This window comes from Nannospalax galili, unplaced genomic scaffold (assembly GCF_000622305.1).
Source record: "Nannospalax galili isolate Female #2095 unplaced genomic scaffold, S.galili_v1.0 scaffold1827, whole genome shotgun sequence".
NCBI classification, from domain to species: Eukaryota; Metazoa; Chordata; class Mammalia; order Rodentia; family Spalacidae; genus Nannospalax; species Nannospalax galili.
The window spans coordinates 377,098-399,861 of record NW_008355785.1 but is presented as its reverse complement, the minus strand read 5'-3'; the positions used below and the strand labels follow the sequence as shown (position 1 = coordinate 399,861).

At 42.8% G+C, this 22,764-nt stretch overlaps 2 protein-coding genes and 1 pseudogene across 10 annotated transcripts; 1 reads left to right on the top strand and 2 right to left on the bottom strand.

The window, feature by feature from the left end:
- Znf614 (zinc finger protein 614) lies at window positions 1-18,944 on the bottom strand. 7 transcript variants are annotated; one of them, XM_029556241.1, is made up of 5 exons: window positions 18,852-18,944; window positions 4,768-4,979; window positions 3,119-3,245; window positions 2,772-2,867; window positions 1-1,847 (listed from the first exon to the last, which is right to left on the bottom strand). In XM_029556241.1, the coding sequence occupies exons 2-5, from the start codon at window positions 4,813-4,815 to the stop codon at window positions 439-441; spliced, it is 1,680 nt and encodes a 559-aa protein (XP_029412101.1). In that variant the 5' UTR covers window positions 4,816-4,979; window positions 18,852-18,944; the 3' UTR covers window positions 1-438. The 7 variants fall into 7 exon arrangements, with proteins under 7 accessions (XP_029412101.1, XP_029412103.1, XP_029412099.1 ...); XM_029556243.1 differs by having other exon boundaries at window positions 4,768-4,972; window positions 18,852-18,899; XM_029556239.1 differs by lacking the exon at window positions 18,852-18,944 and adding an exon at window positions 7,504-7,576.
- LOC103750327 (zinc finger protein 432) lies at window positions 8,364-22,764 on the bottom strand. 3 transcript variants are annotated; one of them, XM_029556237.1, is made up of 6 exons: window positions 22,637-22,764; window positions 21,254-21,344; window positions 20,923-21,012; window positions 19,196-19,322; window positions 18,852-18,941; window positions 8,364-12,162 (listed from the first exon to the last, which is right to left on the bottom strand). In XM_029556237.1, the coding sequence occupies exons 4-6, from the start codon at window positions 19,227-19,229 to the stop codon at window positions 10,433-10,435; spliced, it is 1,854 nt and encodes a 617-aa protein (XP_029412097.1). In that variant the 5' UTR covers window positions 19,230-19,322; window positions 20,923-21,012; window positions 21,254-21,344; window positions 22,637-22,764; the 3' UTR covers window positions 8,364-10,432. The 3 variants fall into 3 exon arrangements, with proteins under 3 accessions (XP_029412097.1, XP_029412096.1, XP_029412098.1); XM_029556236.1 differs by lacking the exon at window positions 20,923-21,012; XM_029556238.1 differs by lacking the exons at window positions 20,923-21,012; window positions 21,254-21,344 and having other exon boundaries at window positions 22,637-22,756.
- Window positions 13,884-14,715, top strand: LOC103750330 (annotated as a pseudogene).

Sequence of the window (22,764 nt, the reverse complement as noted above, 5' to 3'; positions counted from 1 at the left end):
CATTTTGCCATGGTCATACTTCTGTCAACAATGTGCTTACAAGTAGTTTGATAAACTGCAGTGAAATTATCCTCCTCCAGAGGGATTTCTTAGTCTGCACTCACAGGACTTGTCTTACTGTACACTTTTTCAGATACAATTTAGAACATTTTAAGGTTATCCAGCATGTTTTCACTGGTCAAAATGAGAAGTAACAGATTACCAAAGGCACTACCATACTGACTGCCACCAGGTTTATCTCCTGAGAAAATTTTTTGTGATCCTAAGTGACAACAGGCAGTACCACAATTACACTTGTCTGCTACAATCACACAGATGTTTAATGAAGTTGGGGCTGCCACAGAAGACATTTCCAGCCTGCCTGAATAAGGTTTTGTGTTCTGTGTGAGTTCACTTCTGAGTTCTAAGCTGGGCCTCTCTCTTAAAGGGATTTTCAACCTAAAATACTCTACGTACTTCTCTTATGTGCATTTTCTTATGTTTAACAAGGTTTGACAGGTGGGAAAAGGCTTTCCCACAATCTCCGCACTTGTATGGTCTCTCTCCTGTATGAGTTCTGTTATGTACATTGAGCACAGACTTTGTGGTGAAAGCTTTCCCACATTCATTGCACTGATAAGGCTTCTCACCTGTGTGAGTTCTCTGATGGATGACGAGGCCATATTTATGTGAGTAGGATTTTCCACACTCAGTACATACAAAGGGAGTCTTTCCTGTATGGCCTCTCTCATGTTGTACGAGGCATATCTTCTGGCTGAAGGCTTTGCCACATTCACTGCACTCATAGGGCTTCTCCCCTGTGTGAGTTCGCTGATGTATAACAAGAGTGCGCTTTGAGGAGAAGGCTTTCCCACATTCATTGCACAGATACAACTTCTCTCCTGTATGAGTTCGCTGATGTATAATGAGAGTACGTTTCACGGTGAAACCTTTTCCACATTCACTACAAATGTAGGACTTTTCCCCTGTATGAGATCGCTGATGTACAATGAGATTACTCTTTACAGTAAAGCTTTTTATACACTCACTGCAAACATAGGGCTTCTCTCCAGTGTGAGTTCGCTGATGCACAACAAGATAGCGCTTCATGGTGAAGCCTTTTCCACATTCACTGCATATGTAAGGTTTCTCCCCTGTATGAGCCCTCTCGTGCACAACAAGATTGCTCTTGACAGTGAAGCCTTTCCCACATTCACTGCACACATACGGTTTCTCTCCGCTATGAGTACGCTGATGAACAGCTAAGTAGCGCTTCATTGTAAAGCCCTTTCCACACTGGCTGCATACGTGGGATTTCTCTCCCTTGTGGCCTTGTTGTTTTACAGTGAGATGCCTTGAAACAGTAGGGCCTTTTCTAAGCTCACTGACTATAGGTGCTTTGTCTCTTGTATGAGTTTTCTGATTCTTAGGGAACATGACACTTCTGGGTGATTTCTCATATTGAACACACGCAGGCATCTCTCCTGTATGAAAGTTCTCATGGTTAATGAACGTTTTCTCACTTTCAGTGTGTGCATGGGGCTTCTCAAGTTTTGGAGTCTTCTTGTGTTTTAAGCCTTGGAATTTACTTTCAGGGAGTTTAACTTCAGTACACACACATTTGTTTTTGCCATGCAAGTGGGTTTTCTCATCTCTATTAAATTCGACAGTGATGTTTACTTCATGTCTTCTATTTTGACTAATTAAGTTTGATTTTGAAATTTTTCTTTCCAATCCAAACATGCAGTTTTGTGTTTTGCTCAGATGAATGTCTCTAAATTCATTCTGTTCGATGCAATTGTGCATACTCTTCAGAAATCTTTGTTTTTGACAGTACACTTGCATATTACTCTCATCTTTCTTTAGTCCTAAAAGGGAAAAGAATTCTTCCATGAGAATGAATGGTATGGTATAAAAATGCGTAGCTGATTTGGTGGGGTCTGGCCACTGTCAGCTGAATGAACAAGTCTACAATAAAGTAATAAGGATGTAAGATGAGATGAAAGAAACAGTGCTAGTCAAGAAGAGACGGGGATATATTCAAAGCTTTAAAGCCCCACAGAAAAAGCTTCATACAGGGAGATGAATATAAGACGTAGACAGCTATTTATGTACCCACAGATGCTTCACAAAAATACACACCTTGAGTGCCCACAGTACAGCATCCAAAACACTCTCCTCACTGGCTGTAACTACTATGGTTTCACTGTGTCCCTCAAAAGGTGTGTTGGAAACTTAATTGTCAATACAACAGTATGAAGAGATGAAACCTCTTGAGAAGTAATTCAGCTACAAGAAGCAGGCCATCATGAATAATCAGCACTGTTACAAAAGGCTTGAGGCTGGAGAGATACTCAGTGGTTAAGCACTGGCTGCTCTTGCAGAGGACCCAGGTTTAGTTCCCAGCACCCACATCATGGCTAACAACCGTCTGTAATTCCAGTTCCAGGAGATCCGACACGCTCTTCTGACCATCCCAGGAACTGCATGAAATGGGTGGTGCACTTACATACATACCGGCAATACACTCATACACATAAAATAAAAGTAATAAACAAAAGATTTTAAAAATAATATAAAAGGCTTGAAGCTCTATGCTTGATCTCCTGCTGTCTCCCACGTACACTCTCTTCCCCTCTGTCATGGCATGTGGCATGCAGCTCCTTGCCAGATTCAGCCCCTCAATTTTAAGACTTCTCAGCCTCCAGAATGATTTAAAAAATAAGTCTATCAATTACTCAGAGTTTGGCAGTCTGGGATGATAGTACAATCGGACTAAAATATCCACTCACCCGGACAGGTTTTAGTCTGGATTTTATCTCCTATTATCCATGGTCCCTTTTCATGGTCTAACTTGGAGAATGCATCTAGTTTAGTGTCTCCATACCCTATACAGAAGAAAACATGGATGACTCAGACAGATTGAAGTGTAACATGTCAAATGGGAAAGACAACATAATTTCTCATACACAGAGTACAAGTTCATTTTCAGAATAAGGGAAGATATACCACTTCGAAGCTAGAAAGGGGACTGAGAAATCAAACATGTGAGAACATCACAATGCCTGCAGACTTTTTATCAGATGAGATAAAAATTCACTTTCTGGGTACTCTTGAAGTGATCAGAAACTATCCTCACCCAGTGATATGAGATTTTTATAGTTCTCCAGCATCACATCCCGGTACAGGTCCCTCTGAGCAGGGCTCAGGAGCTGCCACTCCTCCCCGGTGAACACCACAGCCACATCCTCCAGCGTCAGTGACTCCTGTAACAACACAATCTCTTTTCATGTAATCTGAATTCCTATTTTTTAAATTTATTTTATTATTCTTATTTATGTGTATGAGTATATTGCCTGCATATGTATCTTCTTTATTTATTTATTTATTCATTCATTCATTCATTCATTCATCCATTTATTTATTTTTGGTCTTTTTGAGACAGGGTCTCCCTATAGCCCCAACTGGCCTGGAACTCACTATGTAGACCAAGCTGGCCTTGGACTCATAGAGTCCCTCCCGAGTCCAGGGAGCCTGGCTTTCCTGCATATGTGCAAGTGTACCCGTTTTGTGAATTGTGTGGAGATCAGAAGAGGGTGCCAGATTCCCTGGACTGCATTTGTGGATGGTTGTTAGCTGCCACCTGGATGCTGGGAACCAAACCCAGTCCCCTCTAAGAACAGCCAGTGCTCTTAACTGCTGAGCCATCTCTCCAGCCCCTAAATTCCTATTTTTAACACAGAAGTATGAGAGGAGTTTTCTGTTACCACATAGCCTGCTTCCATGTGCCTTTACAAACTATAATTTGTTTTGTTTGTCTTTTAAGACAATGTCTTACTATGTAGCCCTGACTGGCTTGGAACTTGCTATGTAGACCAGACTGGCCTTGATCTCAGAGATTGCCTGCCTCTGCTTCCCAAGTAGTACTGGAATTAAACACATGTGCCACAATGCCTAGTCAAATACATTTTGATAGAAGATAATTCCATCTTCCTAACTATAAATATCTATATGTAAATGACATCAGGACAAGTAAAACACTCATATTACCAAAGACTTCATGGTCAATGTGAGAATCTTTCAGAAGTGGACTCAACACTCTGAATTTATAAAACGGTGCTTTTAAGTAAACGAAAAAAAAAAAATATACAATATAGGTCTGAAGCACAAAAGGTCATTAGGGTGATTAGGGAGGTCTGAGTTAAGGGAAGATATGGGTAAGGATAATGTTGCTTTCTAAACCCCATCAAAGAAAATTCCTACTCTACATGCATAATCCCAGTTCTTGAGATGCTGAGGCAGAAAGACAGCAGCTCAAGGCCACCCTGGGCTACACAGCAAGCTTGAGGTCAGACTGAGACATGGAGTGAGACCCTAAGTCATCAAACAAAAAACAAACAAACAAAAAATATTTTAAGGAAGTTCCTAAGACCTCAATAATATAAACTCTCTCAGAAACTGATCTACCTCTCCAAACGTTAACTGCACATGATGTAGCTTTTTGTGTTTCTCTGGTTATGATGGTTTTATGAGATACTAGATGCAAGGTGAAAACTTACCTAACTTACTGAATCCACCAGTCACACATTATTCTAATGTTAGTCATTTAGTATAACTGCTGTGAATATATCCTTGGGCCCATTTTGCCCAGATTCCAAAATTACATTCTAAGTGAATTTCTCTCCAGAATACAATCATCTCAATATATCATTGTTTTAGTTGAACTGATTTTTTAGATCACAAATGCATCTAAAACAAAGGAAAAAAAATAACACAAATCAAAATCACCTGAAGATCAGTCATTTTCTTCTCTATACGAGAAATAGTCCTTAGCATAGAGTCTAGTTTTTTTTTTTTTTAATATCTTCTACATTGTCATAAGAATCTTGGTGTCCAGTTAAATTTGTCCTCAGAAACAATATTCAAGAATAGAAACTTCTCCTTTCCCCTGGATTCTTTTCCTTGACTCTTCTTGCGTCTGGAAAGGCAGCACCTGTGGGCTAAAGAGCAAATTAACTTGGAGTCTCTACAGTTTATGTGCTGCTAGGGACTGTAATCCAGGGCTTTGTACATGCTAGGCAAGTGTGCCACTGAGCCACAACCCCAGCCCACTGGCATTATTTAAAACCCTGAGTTCCTTATATACCTCTTGAAAAGGAGGCTACATATGCACAATTAGTCATACTTAGCTTGAAGGACAAGGTATTAAGCAAACCATAAGGATTACCTATCGTACTTCAACACTGTACAATCAGGGAAATTGGGGCTGGAGAGATGGCTCAGCGGTTAAGAGCACTGGCAGCTCTTGCCGAGGACCCAGGTTCCGTTCCCAACACGCACATGGCTGTTAGCACCCATTCTTAACTCCAGTAGCAGGGGATCTGACATCCTCTTCTGGCCTCCGTGGGTATTGTACACAGGTACACTCACAGGCATGCAGGCAAAACACTCATACACACAAAATAAAATAATTAAAAATTGTGTAAAAAATAAATAAAGGAAATAACTAACAATGGATTGACCCTCAATTCCTGTGAGCTAACCTCTAAGCCCTTGGAATGTCCTGTTTGAAAAGACTTAGTAAGAGTCCTTGCTTGCTGGGTATGGTGTGCACCTTTTATCCTAGCACCTGGATAGCAGACACAGGTAGATCTGTGAGTTTGAGGCTGGCCTGGTCTACACAGAGTTCTAGGCCAGCCAGAGCTACACAGTGAAACCCTGTCCAAAACAAAAGTCTTTGCTTACCTCCTGCCAGATGATTTATCTAACTGACAACATTTATTGTCAGATGATCTATGCTAACTGATACGATTTACTACCTTAGGTGCTGACACAGTATCAGCCAGACCTCTGTAGGGGCTGAAGATTTAGAGCAATCATATAAATAATCATGTATGTATTAACTGGGACCCAAGAAAACATCAAGACATTAAGGCTTAGGTGAGTTTCCTTGATTAGTGAAAAGAAAAATAGGCAACTGAACCTTAATTCCACACCCACATTGACTAATAAAACACACAGAAAATAAGGAAACAGAAAACTTCAAAACCACTGACTTAGCACACACCTTTAATCCCAGCACTTGGGAGGCAGAGGCAGGCAGATCTCTGTGAGTTCAAGGCCAGCCTGGTCTACATAGTGAGATCTAGGCCAACACGGGTGACAGGGAGACCCTGTCTCAAAAAGACAAAAAAAAAAAAAAAAAAAAAAAAGTGAGCTATGGAGATAGATCTGTCAGTAAAGTGCTTGCCTGGCAAGAGTAAGTACCTGAGTTCAACCCTCAGAACCACATAAAAAAGCTGCTCATGGTGGCTTGTAAGTGCTGTGGAGCCAAAGACAGGCAGATTCCTAGAGCTTACTGGCCAGCTAGCCTCGCCTACTTGACAAGATCCAGGCCAATGAGAGACCTTGTTTCAAATAAAGAAGGTGAATGACACTTGAGGAATGAGTCAAAGTTGTCCTCTGACCTTCATACATATGTGCCTACACACACACACACACACACACACACACACACACACACACACAAACGAACAAAGTGTTCTTGGCTGGGAATATAGCTCAGTGCAATGCTTGCATAGGCCCTAAATTCAATCCCCAGCAATGTAAAAAAAGAAAAACGGTGGGGCTGTGTAGCACAACAGGTAAAGTTATCTGCTGCCAAGCCTGAGGTCCTGAGTCCATTCCTGGTACCTGCACGATGGAAGGAGAAAACCAAGGCCCCCAGGTTGTCCACATGACCTCCACACGCATGACATTTTCATTCTCTCTCATTTCCCCCTTCCTCCCTCCCCCCTCTGTCTGTCTCTCTGTCTCTCTGTCTCTCTGTCTGAATTCCTTAAAGGCTTAAAAGAGGGGCTGGAGAGACAAGGTTAAGAGTACAGGTTTGTAGAGGACACAGGTTTGATTCCCAGCATCCACATAGAAGCTAACACCTGTCTTAGTTCCAGGGGATCCAAAGCCTTCTTCTGACCTCCTTAGGCATTGCATGACACGGGTGCATTTACACACATGCAGGCAATACACACATACACATAAAATACAGAATAGATTTTTTTTTAAGTTTAAAAGAAAAAGTTTTCTTCCTTGGAAACAGAATATAGGATCACAGGTGATACTTTTAGACAGAATGATCACACATAGGAATATCCAAAAGAAGTAGAGTTAAATTAGAGGTGAGAAGACTAACAGTAAGCACAACAGATCAGTCTGAATCAAACTCCATGTAATGCAACCACGAAGAACAGGAACGCGGGGAGTCAAGAACGTTTCTAGGAAGGAGCATGAGAACTCGAACTTCATGAATTACCAGGGTTTGGGTCAGTCCCCAGTATTCAGTATTCGGACCTCAAACCCCGACTCCGGAGATCCTGGACTTCCTCTGACAGTGACGGCCCACCAGGCGTCGCTATGGTCCAGCCCATGCTAAATGCCACCTACGTCCACATCACTAACGCCAGGTTCCCTCCGAGACCGCGTCCTCGCACCCGCTACACAGCCCAAGGCCACCCAAGGCTCACTCACCGGTCCCAGAGCCGCGCCCCGCACATCTCAGCCTCCAAAGCGGAACGGGAATGCTGACCTTCATCCATACCGGAAGTCAGACGGAACGACGAACCAAGTGTCCCTTCCAAACCGGAAGCACTACGGAAGCCCTGTCCTGAACCCTTTCCAGGCGGGAAGTCCTACAAGGCCGCTTCTAGGGGGTCCTTGAACTCGGCAGCCTGATGTCTGTAACTGTTAATGGAAACTGTGGTTGGAATTCCGAGTTACGGATCTAAAGACAACCTGAAATAACAAGGCCAGGCCCATTGCGACATATGAGGCGCCACGACGTCGGGGAAGAATTAAAACCACTTCCGCCTCCGTCTCTGCCATTCCCGGTGTTTCCTAGGGACGCCCCCCCCCCCCCCCCCCCGCACTGGGAACAGGGTTAGCATAAGCGTTTTCAGAGGCCAGTGACTGCCCGCGGCATCTTTTCCGAGTGCGCACTGAAGCTTCGGTCCGGCGGCAGCGCCGTGGGGCGGCCGTGGCAGAGAAGTCGCTTGTCCGTCTGTCCGAGGAGCTGCTTTGAGGCGGCACTAGAGACAGAAGCTAGTTTTGTTGATCGCAAACCCTTTGTAGGGAGCTGGTGGTCAGAGGTCCTTTACAAAGCCTTAACGTCCCCGTGGATTCGGGGACTTGGCTGGAGCTCAGCTGGTGGAAGGCTTGCCGCCAAGGACAAGGCCTGAGCCCCAGCACTGAAAACCAGGCCTGGAGGGCCCCAAATCCCAGCACACGGGAAAGGAGGGCTGGTACAGGAGGACTGCTGCGAGCTCGAGCCACTGGGCTAGAGTGAGAACCTGTGTTAAACCCCAAAGAATTTTTTTAAGTTCTTTTCTGCCATGTGTGCTGCGCCCCCTTGAATCCCAGAATTAGGGACGCGGAGGTAGAGAGATCGCTGTGAGTTCCAGGCCCGCTGGGCTACAGGAAGACCCGGTCTCGAAGAACCCAAAATGGTGATCTTTCCTTCTACAGTAACGCTGCACTCTGATGGTCATGGTCTTTATACAAATATGTTATAAAATTTATTAGACCTTTACATACACACAAAAGGAAAATATACCAATTTAGTGCATATAAAAATTAGTAACATCCAAAAGAAGCCTGTAATCTATGTATGTTCAGGGTGGGTGTAGCTCAGGTACAGCACATACTTAGCATGCACAGAGCTTACAGTTTTATCCCTGGACACTGAAAAATAAAACTGTAAATGTCATTTTCATTGACTTCGATTGTGCATTATAGTTAAAATCACGGAAGACACAATGAAGGACACTAAAAAATGTGTATTTTGTGCACTCCTACGAACCTAAAGTTATTTCAAAGCAAATCTTAAGAATTTTAAGGTTTCATTTTTAATTATGTATATGAATGTATGCCTATGTGTGGGTATGTGCACATGAATAAAGTGCCCTCAGAGACCAGAGGTGCAAGTTCTGTAGGAGCTGGAGTTACAGGCAGTTGTGAGCCACACAACATGGGTGCTGGGAACCAAACTCTGGTCCTCTGCAAGAGCAGCAAGTGCTCTTAACTGCTCAGACATCTCTCAGCATCTCTTTTTTAAACTAAGTTTATACACATGGATTATTACTGGCATTTTAAATTTATAAATGTTTCTTTTTTTCTTTGGTCTTTTTGAGACAGGGTCTCCTTGTAGCCCCAGCTGGCCAGACTAGCCTTGAAGTCACAGAGATCTGCCTGCCTGCCTCTGAGGACTGGGATTAAAGGCCTGAGCCACCACACCCCACAAATCTGTTTCTTTTAAAGTACATCAGCAAACAAGCTTCAAGCCTAAAATATGCAGAGTTAATTACATGATACAAGATGGGCACAGATCACTTCTGCATTGTATACAACACTAAAATGTAATCTACATTTTAGAAATGAAAACAACACTTTAGTCAATGCAGTAAATATTCAAATCATCCTGTTACAAAATGGACATCAGGTATATGGTGAATTTTTTACTTGTGATATAAAGCCCTCTATCACTTTTAGGTTTCTTTATGAATTTTGACTTTGCTAAAGTTACTCCTTATTGTATTCATTACAAAGTTATTTGTTTATGTATTGATAGGTGGTAAGGCAAGATACATCACTGAAATCCTACCATCAGGATTTTTTTTTTCCTCCCAGTGTGAACTACCTGGTAACTATTAAGGTTTTATTTCTAGACAAAGGCCTTTGGTCTTAAGTCACCTCTGTGTATGAGCTCACTGGTAATTTCTTGGTCTTTCTTTCCCTAGAAGACTAAGGTAGTCTCCCTGTTCAGAGTTTATTTCAAATATACTTTCAAGACAAAAGCTTAGGAAAATTTCAAGATTCTTTAGTCTTGAATATATCATAAGATTTGTCCACATTTACAGTGACATACAATGTGAAGTAATCACCAAGGAGAGTACATTGTGTTCATTAAATTTCACTTACATGCAAGTTCTAATTCTCTCCAAACTGAAAAATCTAGCAATCAACTGCTCTGTGCTAACTCTGTTCGTGTATTCTACAAGCACCGTAATAATGTGCTCATTTACCCCGGCATGAGTTTGCTGGTGTGCAATGAATTCACATTCTCTGCAACAAATTATGTACCTTATACATTACTCCTGGATGCACTGTCATTTTTTTAATGCATCTTGACAAGTTGCCTCCAATAACTGAATCCATAAAATCCCTTGTATGAGTTTGCTGATATACACTGGGTCTATCAAATAATCCAGGCTTATTTCACATGGAAGGCTTTCCCTTGCTTTCACATTAAGTTTGTCGCCTATGTAAGCAACTTGAAGGGTAAGGAGGCCGAGGGTGTGCAGGTAAGATTTCCCTACACTCCCTGTACATAAAAGGAAGTCTATTCTGTGTGAAACACCTGATGTTGCACAAATAAATTTCCTTCCTGAAGGCAGGACCCTGTTCATTGCATCGTTAGAGGTTTGGGCCTATGATTTTGCTGATGTACAATGAGATTTCTCTTTGAGGAAAAACCTTTTCCACAGTCACTGCATACAAAGGGTTTCTCTCCTGTGTGGGAGCGTTGATGCACTATGAGGCGGCTTTTCACAGTAAAGCCTTTACCACATTCATCACATGCATATGGTTTCTCTCCAGTATGAACTTGCTTATGTAATATGAGCTCTGTTTCCAGGGCAAAGCCTCTTCCACATTCACCACATATATAGGATTTCTCCACTATATGAGTTTGTTGATGTACAATGAGGTAGCGTTTCATGGTGAAGCCTTTGCCACACTGACTGCACACAAAGGGTTTCTCTCCAGTATGAGTTCGCTGATGTACAACAAGATTGCTTTTAAAGGCAAAACCTTTTCCACATTTACTGCATATATAGGGCTTCTCTCCAGTATGTGTTCTCTGATGTAGAGCCAGTCCACTATTCACAGTGAAACCTTTCCCACATTCACTGCATTTGTAAGGCTTCTCTCCAGTGTGAGTTCGCTGATGTACAATCAACCGACTCTTTAAAGGGAAGCCTTTCCCACATTCACTGCAGGTATATGGTTTCTCTCCAGTGTGAGCTCGCTGATGTATGATAAGCATGCTCTTCACAGTAAAACCTTTTCCGCATTCATTACATAGATATGACTTCTCTACTATATGAGTTTTCTGATGTACAATGAGATTACTCTTCCTGGGAAATCCTTTTCCACATTCATTACATACATAGGGTTTCTCTCCTGTATGTGTTCGCTGGTGTTCCATCAGACGGTTCTTCATGGTGAAGCCCTTCCCACATTCATTGCACACATAAGGTTTCTCTCCTGCATGATTTCGTTGATGTATGATGGCATAGTGCTTTGTGGTGAAGCTTTTCCCACATTCACTGCATGTATAGGGCTTCTCTCCTGTATGAGTTCGCTGGTGTATGATAAGCATGCTTTTACCAGTGAAGCCTTTTCCACACTCATTACACACATAGGACTTTTCCCCTGTATGATTCTGCTGATGTACAATAAGATTACGCTTGCCTGGGAAGCCTTTTCCACATTCATCACATATGTAGGGTTTTTCTCCAGTATGAATTCGCTGATGTTCAATCAGATGGCTTTCCATGGTGAAGACTTTCTCACATTCACTGCATATAAAGGATTTCTCTCTTTTATGAATTCTCTGATGTTCATTCAGTCTGGACTTCCTGGAGAATACCTTTTCACACATATTACATCCATAAGGCTTCTCTCCTGTATGAACTCTCTCATGATCAGTGAGTTGAGAATTCTTGAAAAAGGCTTTCCCACATTCACTGCAAACATGGGCTTTCTCTATTTCATGAGTTATTTGGTGCTTAGTGATTTGAGACTTCTTGCTAACAGGTTTTGCACTTATAGGGACTTTAACTGCAGAATGCAGTTCCTCATGCCTACCATTTAGAAATGATTTCATATTTTCCTTAAGGTTTGTAGGGTTTTTAACTTCATAGTATTTGTTTGTGTTGACTGTGTTTAAATTTGATTTCAAAGTTTCACTATGTAGGTCAAATATTTCATGACGTTTCCTGAAAGAAAAATGACTTTCACTTTGAAGAACAGTGTTTGTAATTTCATTATGTTCTTGGTATGGTTCTAGACTCTTCAGGATTCTTTGATTTTTCAAGTGACCCTGCAGGTTTTGATCAACTTTTCCATTTTCTAGAAAGAAGAGAACAATGACTCCTTTAATAATTTCTGTAGAGTAATTTTTTTTTCATTCCTTGGTGCCTTAAAATATGGTTTGGAGGCTGGGGACATAGCACAGTGGTAGAGCACATGCCTAGCATCCAAAAAGGTTTCATTCCTAGTACCACAAGAAAAAAAAGTTTTTTAATGTGTGTGTATGCATATAGTGCATGCATGTATGTAAGTGCACCCTTTTCATGCAATGCCTGAGGAGAACAGAAGAGGGTGTCAGATCCCCTGGGACTGGATTTATGAGCTGTTGGAGCCACCATGTGCATGCTGGGATTCAAACATGCTGGCTACTGACTATCTTCAAGGACATTCTGGGCTTTGGAATAACAAGCTCAAGATGAAGGCCATGGTGTCGGTCAGGGTGCTGGTTGACACCTCCACACGGTTCCTTGTGTGCAGTGAGCTTCATGGCATTCCTCCAACTTGTTTGTGTCCAGTCAACCCTGTTGCCCCGTCTCTCTTTATACTATTTGGTTTCCTTCATCTTTCCAAATAGAAATTGTAAAATATGTGGACAAGTCACTGTACACAAATGATTTGGTGGAGTACTACTGGATCGTGGGGAGACACTGATCCAAAGGGTAGAGGAAACAATGGCCACCGATCCAAAGAGTAGAGGAAACAATGGCCACCAATCTAAAGGGTAGAGGAAACAATGGACACTGATCCAAAGGGGAGAGGAAACAATGGACACTGATCCAAAGAGGAGAGGAAACAATGGACACCGATCCAAAGGGTAGAGGAAACAATGGACACGGATCCAAAGGGGAGAGGAAACAATGGTCACCGATCCAAAGGGTAGAGGAAACAAAGGACACCAAATCAAAGGGTAGAGGAAACAATGGTCCAGCACAAAGACGAGTCTGCTTGTTACATGGTTTCCATGTAGAAAACACTACTTTTGCCATACACAAAATATGCCTTAAAATTTTCATACCTCAAATTCTAGTTATGGAAAACTAAATAAATTGGAAGGGAGTTGGAGATGGTTAAATGTCAGTTGAAGAAGCACTGGATATGGACCTAGAGGAAGAGAGAGATCTGCATAAAAAAGACAAGATTGAATGATGGCTTTAAAGTAAAGAGTGATTAGAAAAGTAAGACATGAAAGATTGTTTTGCTTTACTGGCAAAATAGAGGAGTCTTTAATGTGACAGGTGATATTACAAAGTCCAGAGTGCATAGAATGAAACATGCTTTGTGAAATATAAATTATTACCAACATCAAGAACCTATCTGGAGACTGGAGATGTTCTCAGTCAGTACAGCATTTTCTGAGTATGCACAAAGCCCTGTGTTCAGTTTCCAGCATTGAGTAAACTGGGCAAGGTGGCACACACCTGTAGTGCTAGCACTCAGGTTAGAAGGCAGGAGGACCAGAAGTTCAAAGTCACCCTGAGCTACATAGTAAGTTTGAGTCCAGACTGGGCTACATGGGGCACTATCCTATTTAAGAAAAAGGGATTTGGGCCTGGAGAGATGGCTAAGTGGTTAAGAGCACTAATTGCTCATGCAGAAGACCCAGGTACAATTCCTAGCAGCCATATGGCAACTAACAACCATCCTTAACTCCAGTTCCAGAGAATCTGATGACCTCTTCTGGCCTCCATGGGTATTGCACACACTTGATGCACTTACATATAATTCAGGCAAAACAGACACGTAAAATAAATAAACGGGGCTACAAGGCCGGTCAGGAGGTCCAAGATGCTGGAAGCATCACCCATTTTGTGGTTTCTAGGTCCTGTCCAGCACAGTGGTGGGCTCTGAAGGTGATTAAACTCGAGGACATGGCCCAGGATCTTCCTGTGTTTACAAACTCTGCCTCTGGAAGTCTAATCTAGCAGAGAGGAGTGAGTGGACGAGATTTTTCACAATTGAGAATAGCGACGTAAAGCAAGATGTCTGTAGACTCAATGACCTACGAGGCCCAGTTCTTCAGCTTCACACCACAAACTCGCCTACTGTGGATCTGCACTGCATTTCAACACCTCCTGTTTGAAGTGAAGCGGGCTGTTGAACAGAGTATTCTAAAGAAGCTGGAGGACATTCCAGACTGTGAGAGTATCCCCGTCCAGATTCGTAAATGTACAGAGGAGTTTTTGGCTTCATGAAAGAAGTTTTGATAAGTTTTTGGCAAAATGGAGCAGCTGTTTTTGCAGTTAATTTTGTGTGCTCCCCCAAACATCCTGCTTCCTGAAGATAAAGGTCAGGAGACACATCCTTTTAGGGATGAATTCCAGCTTCTCAGAAAGGAAATTGAGGAGTTACAGAAGTATAAGACTGAACTGTGTACTAAGCAGGCCCTGCTTGCAGAATTAGAAGAGCAAAAAATTGTTCAAGTCAAACTCGAAAGAGACCTTGACTTGGTTTGATGAGCTTGAAAATGCCAGCAGAGATTGTAGAACTAGTGATTTTAAGGAGGGTTTGGTGTCCCTGCTCCAGAACTCCAGAAAACTCCAGAACATCGGAGACAATGTGGAAAAGGAAAGGAAAAGGCTGGAAAGACCTTAACTTTTCAGTGTAGAAGGAAAGAATGTAAAGAGAGTAGCCTGTTTCCTCTTATGTTTTCCATCTTTTGTAGGTCACCTTTTCTGAAGTATTTACATACTACCTCGACATAGTCTTGGAAGCATCTGTTTATTAGAGACCACTAATAGGTAGAAGGGGGTTCTTTATTCAGCAGCAGCTTATTTGGGGGCTAAAGTGAAGCTGTATACTTTGGTCATGATCTCCAACCTTTTGACTGAGACCAAATGAGACGAGTTACACAGGTGACTCCTTTATCGCACGGGGTGGGGCTAGCCCTGCATCTGTCAGAGCTACGCTTACATGAGGAGGTTGGTAACTGGTTGGAAGAAGGAAGCAGAAAACAGACAGCACTGGTCTCTGATACAGAAGAAAGACATTTTGTTTCCAAAGTAAAGCCTTTCAGTAGGCAGGGCCCTGGTGGTGCTAAGAACTAACCTGGGGTCCAGCCAGAGAAGACAGGACAAAAGCAGATCCCGCCGGAAAAGGAGAAAACATACACACCAAGCAATGGAATCTCTGTTTTGGACTCAGGTTTTGTATCAATTTTTTAAATACTAAAGTTAGTTTGGAATACTAATGTTAGTTGTGTATAATTGTATCTACTGCTTATTCATTCACTGTTGTATGCATCGTCAAATATGTAGTATGCAACAATTCAGAGAGAAACAGCACTGATTGCTTTTAAGATAGCAGTTACTTTCCATGTCTTTCTAAAGAACAAGATCTATCTGGAATTTGTTCCTTGTGTACAGAAGGGACAGTTTAAAGTATCAGTACTTGTAATAATTAGATAGGCATAGACTTAGAAAACCTGTATTTATTTTTATAAAGTCATATTTTAGTCCCATACGTTAAATAAATATGCCTTAAAATTAATTAATTAATTAATTAATTAATTAGAGGAAAAAAGGGTTTGGGCTGGGGGTGTGGCTCAGTGGTAGTATTTGCTAGCATATGTGAGACCTTGAGTTTGACCCCCCCAGCACTCTTAGTGGGGAGGGAGGCAGGAAACAGGATGAGACAGGCCTGGATAACATGTAGAATGAGACATGGTGAAGCTATAAAAACAAGGTTTTAGATAGTCCGCACTTAAGAGTTTTAGGGTACTCTGAACCCATTTATACCAAATGTTTAACTATAGGAACCAGAGAAATGTGTATACTAAGGAGTATGGAAAATATACTTGTTATCTGAAAACTGAGATGTAAGGGTTGTAGCCTTTGAATTAAAACTGAAACTGACTTTTCGTAAATAATTCTTGTTATTATTTCTGTGTGTATATGCCTGAGAGGGCTAGAAGAGGGTATCACATTCTCAGAAGCAGGAGTTAAACTTAACAGTCATGAGCTGCCCAACATGGGTGCTGGGACTGTAGTGTCCTCTGGAAGAGCAGTAAGTGGTCTTAACTGCTGAGCCACCTCTCCAGATGCTATAGTTACCTTTTATACAATGGACACTTAACCATGTCTGAGGTCTGGCCACCCTCTGATTACAGGGAAATGATCTCCTAGCTCCTGAAATGCCACCCCCACCCCCAAAAACAGGAGAGGTGCCTGTTTGCCTGTGGTTTGGGCCACTGGGCAATTGCCAGCCAACTCACAACAGGCGCTCAAGGCCTCTTGCAGTCCAGCATGAATCCTGGGAGTGACTGAAGCCAGGAGGGGAGCCTTGTTGGGAGTATGTGACTAAGCCCTAACCAAAACTTAGGGTACCAAGGGTTCATGTGAACATCCCTGGTCGGCTCCACTATGCACTGTCACAGCATGTTCAAGAGGAGACTGTGTGGAGAGATGACAGCACTGGACCCTCCTGGATTCAGTATAACCCAGGAATTTTATTCCTAGGTGAACACTGAGAAATAACAAAAACATGTTCACAACAAAACCGGGTATCGATGTTTCCAGTAAAGACTCATAAAACCAACAAGGGGAGAGACAAAGACATGCCTTAGGTGAACACACATGAAATGTGACATGACATAACTGGAATGTTATTTGGCAATAAAAAGTAAGGGTGGGACCTGTGAGATGGTTCAGAGGGTAAAGGGACACGCAGCCAAGTCTAATGACCTGAGTTCAATCCATGGGACCCATGTGGTAGGAGAAGCAACTCCTGGAGATTGTTTTCTGACCACACATGCACCTGTAACAGGTGCTTGCCCCCAACTCACTCAAATTAGTTAATTTTCAAAAATTTTTAAAAAGGGATGGAGTGCTCACCCATGTAAAGATATGGATGACGACTGGGTGTTGTGGCCTCGATTCCAAGTGCCAGGGACACAAAGTCAGGAGAATCACCAAGTTTGAGATCACCCTAGGCCACACAGCGCAACCCCGCCTCACAGAAAAAAAGCAAACAAAAATCAGGAAAACACTATAAAAGCTAAGAAAGAAACAAAACACACTAGGAAACTACATATTTTATAATTCCATTTAAATGAAATGTCCAAAATGGGGAAACCTGCACAGAAAGTAGATTAGTGGTAGTCTAGGGCTGAAAGCTTTTAGAGTAAATGGGTTGTTTTTACTTTTTTAGTATTTATTTTCATTTATGTGTATGAGTATATTGCCTGCATGTGTGTAAGTGCACAACTGGCCAAAGTATAGACAAAAAGACTGCAGGGCATGGGTCCCCAGACGCCTGTATGAAACTTCGCCCACCAGGGCTCAGGAACCACTACAGAAGAGGGGGTACAAAGACTGTAAGGGCCAGGGGAGGAGGTGCAGGACCACATGGAGACAGAGTCCTGCAGGCTCCTAGGACTTGCTCACATGAACTTACAGCAATGGTGACAGGAGGCACAAGACCCATGAAAACTCAATCAGACAGCACAGAACTGGGGAAATGGGCAGCAGGCCACAACTTTGATGAGGAACTATTGAATTCAATAGGCCTTAACATATATGACAAAATGCATGAAGTCCTGGGGTGTGATATGGGGGAGGAGAACATGGGACAGATAGGAAAGGGGGGGGTCAAATATGATTAAGATGTATTGTATGGAAGCTGGGCATGTGGTGATGCACACCTTTAGTCCCAGGGCTCAGGAGGCAGAGCAGGTGGATCTCTGTGAATTCAAGGCCAACTTGGTCCACATAGTGAGTTCCAGGCCATTTGGGGCTACAGGGAGGCCTGTCTCAAAATAAGAAAAAAAAATATGTCTTGCATGAAATCCACAAAAAAAAATCAATAAAAATACATTTAAAAAAGAAAGTACCTTTAAAAAACTAAATAAATATAATACAAATGAATAAGGGAAATTATTACAACCCTAAAACGTAGGACAGGCTAAAGGAAAATCAAGATAACAGATGTACAGAGGACGTAAAGCCTTGGCTTGGTTTGGGCTAGAAGTGAGGAGAGACTTCAAACAGTCCTTCCTCCTTGGTGGACACTCAAGGGAACAGAGGCAGGCAGATCAGGTGTGGAGAACTAAGGGAGAATGGAACTTCCAAACACACCATGGGAAATGTGCCTAGTGGAGAGAAGACGACTCATTTCTCACTGGGGAGTGAAAAGCTACAGGCCACTGGAGTGTGCCTTAAATGGCATCAAGGAAAATATCAGTGGGGCGGGGCGTTCTCACCTAGGGAAGAGCGAAAACTTAATCATCATCACCTGAAGGATCGGAAACACAGAAAACACTGAAGAAAACCCCATTAAAGAACCTCAGCGTGGAGGGAAAAGTAGCTAAGAAGACTGATACCTAGTAACAAAATCCGGTTGCCGTGAGGGCACAAAACAGGAGAGGCTGGACATTAGGGAGAAGAACCGCCATTTCCCAACAGGCTTAGAGAACCCGGCAGAAGATGATGGTGAAGTCACAGGTCTACATGTGGAACGTGGTCTGGAAGGTGCAATTTCAGTCAGGGTTGCAGAAGGAACAGACCCTGCGGCAGGGTGTACAGAAGAGGGAGATGGTAGAACCAAGGAAGAAGTAGGCACACGAACAAGAAGTGGGATAAAATAAACAGGTTGGCTAGCCAAGGAGAACCAAGGGGAATATTTGCATCTGAAGACCTAAAGAAACCTGCAGGAGGGGAGCGCTCACTCCGACACACACACCTACTCATCAGGACACAATTCTGTGGTCAGGTGTTTGGCTGGTTCTCACTCACCTGAACAGATTTGACCTTGCAATTCATCTGCCGTCCAGGGCTCTCCTCGTTTCAACTTGGACAGGACAGCTGCTCTGCTGACTTGATACCCTGCCCATGGGAAATGAGGGAAGGCTGAACACAGCAACTGGGCTGGAGCGTATCAACATGGGGAAGGGTTATATTTAGAGATCTGATAGTTCGGGGGTCTGTAAACCAGATGCTTTTCACTGAGAAGAGGGAGCTTTATACCCTCTTACCTGGAGCCAGGGAAAATGTGACATCATGACACAACTCTTAACATATTAAGCAGCTGCTAGACGCCACTGAGTGGGGACTCTGAGTAGCCAGCACAATGTCCTCACCCACTGACACCAGGCTGCTGTAGTTCTCCAGCATCACATCCCGGTACAGGTCCCTCTGAGCAGGGCCCAGGAGCTGCCACTCCTCCCCGGTGAACGCCACAGCCACATCCTCCAGCGTCAGTGACTCCTGTAACAACACGGCCATGTAGTTAATACTGAAGTAAAAAAGCAGTTTATTAAAGAAGAAGGAAAACTTCAGAACTGAAAAAACATTAATTCCAAGAGGTTAAGGCATGGATCCTTATTATACATTATAATACATTATATTATATCATTATATATAATGTATTATACATACATTATGTGGCTGTCATTTAAAAGTTTCCTTGTTAGAAGCCGGAGAGGTGGATCAGTGGTTAGAGCACTGACTGCTCTTGAAGAGGACCTGGGTTCAGTTCCCAGTACCCACATGGCACCTAACAACCACCCTTAACTCCAGTCCTGGGGGAACTGACATGCTCTTCTGGCTCCATGGACACTGCATGCACTATAATGGTGCACTTACACACATGCAGGCAAAACACTCATACACATAAGACAAAAATAATTTTTTAAATCCTTTTTAAAATGATCATCAACAAATGGAATTGTATAGTTAATTTAATTTGACCAAATGCAGTGATTATTCCTTTATCTTTTCTGTTTTATTCTAGTTTTTTAGCTATGTTTCCATGATATATTGTTAGGTTTTATCTATTTGTTTTTTGTTTATTTGTGTTTGTTTTTTTTGAATTAGGGTCTTCCTGTAGCCCCACCTCTGGAATTTGCTATGTAGGGTTTCGGAGTCCCTTGGAACTGGAGTTAAGGATGGTTCTTAGCCACCATGTGGGTGCTGGGAATCAAACCCAGGTCCTCTACAAGAGCAGTCAGTGCTCTTAACTGCTGAGCCATCTCTCCAGCCCCTGTTGTTAGTTTTTTAAAACAGGGTCTCTGTTGCCCACCATGGCCTCAAACTCAGGGTGATTCTATTCCTTGATCCTCCCAAGTCTGGGATTACAAGCATGAACTCCCATACTACCTTCCTTTAGGTATTTAAAATACATCACCATAGGTCTAAAGATTAAGTTCTTTTGAGTATGATTCCACTGCTGCAAAAACTTATAAAAAGCCAGGAGTTGAGGCTGGAGAGATGATTCAGTGGTTAAGAGCATGTACTGTTCTCACAGAGAAACTGAGTTTGGGTTCCAGTACCCATGTCAGACAGCTCATAGTGCTTGTAACTCCACCTTCAGGGGGTCTGATACCCTCTTCTGGCTTCTCTGGGACCCTACATACATGTGCACGCACACACACACACACATTTATACATAAAAATAAATTTTTGTATTTAAAAAAAAGCCAGAAGTCATTGTCCATGCCTGTAATCCCAGCACACAAGCAGAAGATGGAAGGGGGCTCACTTCCAGTGCCAGGTCAGCCTGGGCTACATGGTGAATCAGGGACAAGACAGAGGCCAGCTGTCCTTTAGAACAAGAGGATGTTTGGACATTGGTGGAACACCACCTCCCAGTCCAGGGCAGAACACAGCCTTGGGATAGGAACAATGATAGTGGATGGGCTTGTGTTTTCCTTTCTCATGGACTGGAGCTCTGGGAAAGGGTTTGGTTAGGAACAGAAAAGAAGAACAGCCTTTATTTTGAATTTTACTTGATTTATGTTTTGTACACTGTGTCCTTGGCTGACCCTGCTCATTAGGTATAAAGAGCCACTCTTAGAATTGAACTTGCCTTTCTCCATCTGAGAGTTAGGTCCTTTGCCTTCAATCATTTCGTCGTCCACCAGCAGCCCTGAGTCTCTACAATTATCTATTGTGTTAGCTGTCACAGATATGAAACACAAGACGATAGAAACTTGTTTCACACAGGATCCCCATCCATGCTCAGTGTTCCAACATTAGTCATTAATGGAAATCGTATGAACAGCATATTCCTGATCCTATTTTGCCATAGTAGAGTTAAATGCAAAATTTAACTCTAGAGAGTAAAATCACTTTTTACAAGCATTTACAAATTTCATTAGCAAATAAAGGTGAGATTAAAGCAAAAAAAAAAAAATCACCTGAAAGTGTATCATTTTCTAAGATCCAGGCCCAAGAACCAACTCTCTCTTCAGTCACTTGCTTCTCCTCAGACTCACCAGGATCTGTGAACTAACAAATAAATGTTCCAGGGGTACATTTCCTCTTGCCGGGCACTCACCTTCCAACCCCCAGTTTTTCCTGTGTCTTTATTTTGGTTCCCTAGAGGAATCGTATCTCCAACCAATAACAAAATCCTTGATTGGGTGGGAAAGCTGTCTTTCTTCTGTGAAGTTTGGAATTAGCATAAATGTAAAAGAGCAGTTTGCAAAGGAGAATCTTCCCAGCCTTATCCACAGGCAATCCCCAGATCCACTTAGAAATGAGGCCACGTGGACAGTGGAACTACAGACTTTCAGCCATCTTGCCTTTGTGCCTCTTTAAAAGTCTTTATATATTCTATTTGTACAAACCATTCAATATAAAAACAAAAAAGTGGGAGAAAAGGAGCGAAAAAGTAGAAATTTAAAAGCTAATTAATGCCTGTCTTTATATTTGCACATACATTTCAAAATGCACAGAGTAACTATTAAATTGGCCAGAAGGGGGCTGGAGAGATGCTCAGCCCTTAAGAGCACTGGCTGTTCTTAGAGAAGACACAGGTTTGAATCCCAGCACCCACAGGGCAGCTAACAACACTCAGTAACTCCAGTTCCAGGGGGTCTAGCACTCTCTTCTGTCCTACACGTTCAGTGCACAACATGCGTACACTCACATACATGCAGGCATGATACATAAATAATAAAAGCTTTTCTAGAAGGAAAAGGCTATTCTAAAAAGCTTATTTAGATTTGCAAAGTCCTTCGTCTCTCCCCAGATTCTGAGTGTTCACGCAGAGAATTAGAAAACTGGTCCTGAATGAATCTGGACCAGTAGTTTTCTGGGAGTGTAAACGTGAATCAAGTTCCTAGAGCTAAAGTTTGAAGCTCAATACAAGAGCCTGGGGTCCAGGGCCTCCAAGGCTGTAGCTTTCTCAAGTTCTGCACAAAAGACAGCGCGACCACGACTCTCAACAGATGAATGACAAAATCCGGCCTCCTTCTTTAAGAGCTCCGTGGGCACTAAGCCCCGAGTTGACTCATAACCGGAACCAAACGCCACAGTCCTCCATAGTCGTTTCCCACCAGTTCCCATCACGTAGTCCTAGGGGCCGAGTGACCAGCCAAGGCCCCGAAGCCTCCAGCTCAGAGCTCTGGGTTGATGATGTGTTCAGACACTTTATCACAGAACACCGTGACCGTCCAGAAGCCTTGGCGCATCCCAGAAAGTTGCTCCCCGCACCCGAGGGTACAGCTTCCTGAAAGCAGCAACCGGCCGCACAGACAATACAAGGTCCGCCCTCCGCGCCTTTTCCCAGGACTGACCTAGACAGCGACCCGACTCGCCCAGGATTCCTCTTAAAGTTAGAATTCGCTTCCCTAAACGACTCGCACTTCTGGTCCGGTAGCCCAGGCAGCTCTCCGAGACGCTGCAGCGTTTCTAAGGAAAACGC

What these genes read in the sequence shown, in the direction of transcription:
- LOC103750327 (XM_029556236.1), bottom strand. An exon ending in CAGCAGCCTGGTGTCAGTGG is followed by an intron (nt 18,942 to 19,195) that starts GTGAGGACATTG and finishes TCCCATGGGCAG; the next exon opens with GGTATCAAGTCAGCAGAGCA. An exon ending in GCAAGGTCAAATCTGTTCAG is followed by an intron (nt 12,163 to 18,851) that starts GTGAGTGAGAAC and finishes TCTTCTTTCTAG; the next exon opens with AAAATGGAAAAGTTGATCAA.
- Znf614 (XM_029556241.1), bottom strand. Translation starts at nt 4,815, where the DNA reads ATGCTAAGGACTATTTCTCGTATAGAGAAGAAAATGACTGATCTTCAG. An exon ending in TAAAAATCTCATATCACTGG is followed by an intron (nt 2,868 to 3,118) that starts GTGAGGATAGTT and finishes TCTTCTGTATAG; the next exon opens with GGTATGGAGACACTAAACTA. An exon ending in CCAGACTAAAACCTGTCCGG is followed by an intron (nt 1,848 to 2,771) that starts GTGAGTGGATAT and finishes TTTCCCTTTTAG; the next exon opens with GACTAAAGAAAGATGAGAGT.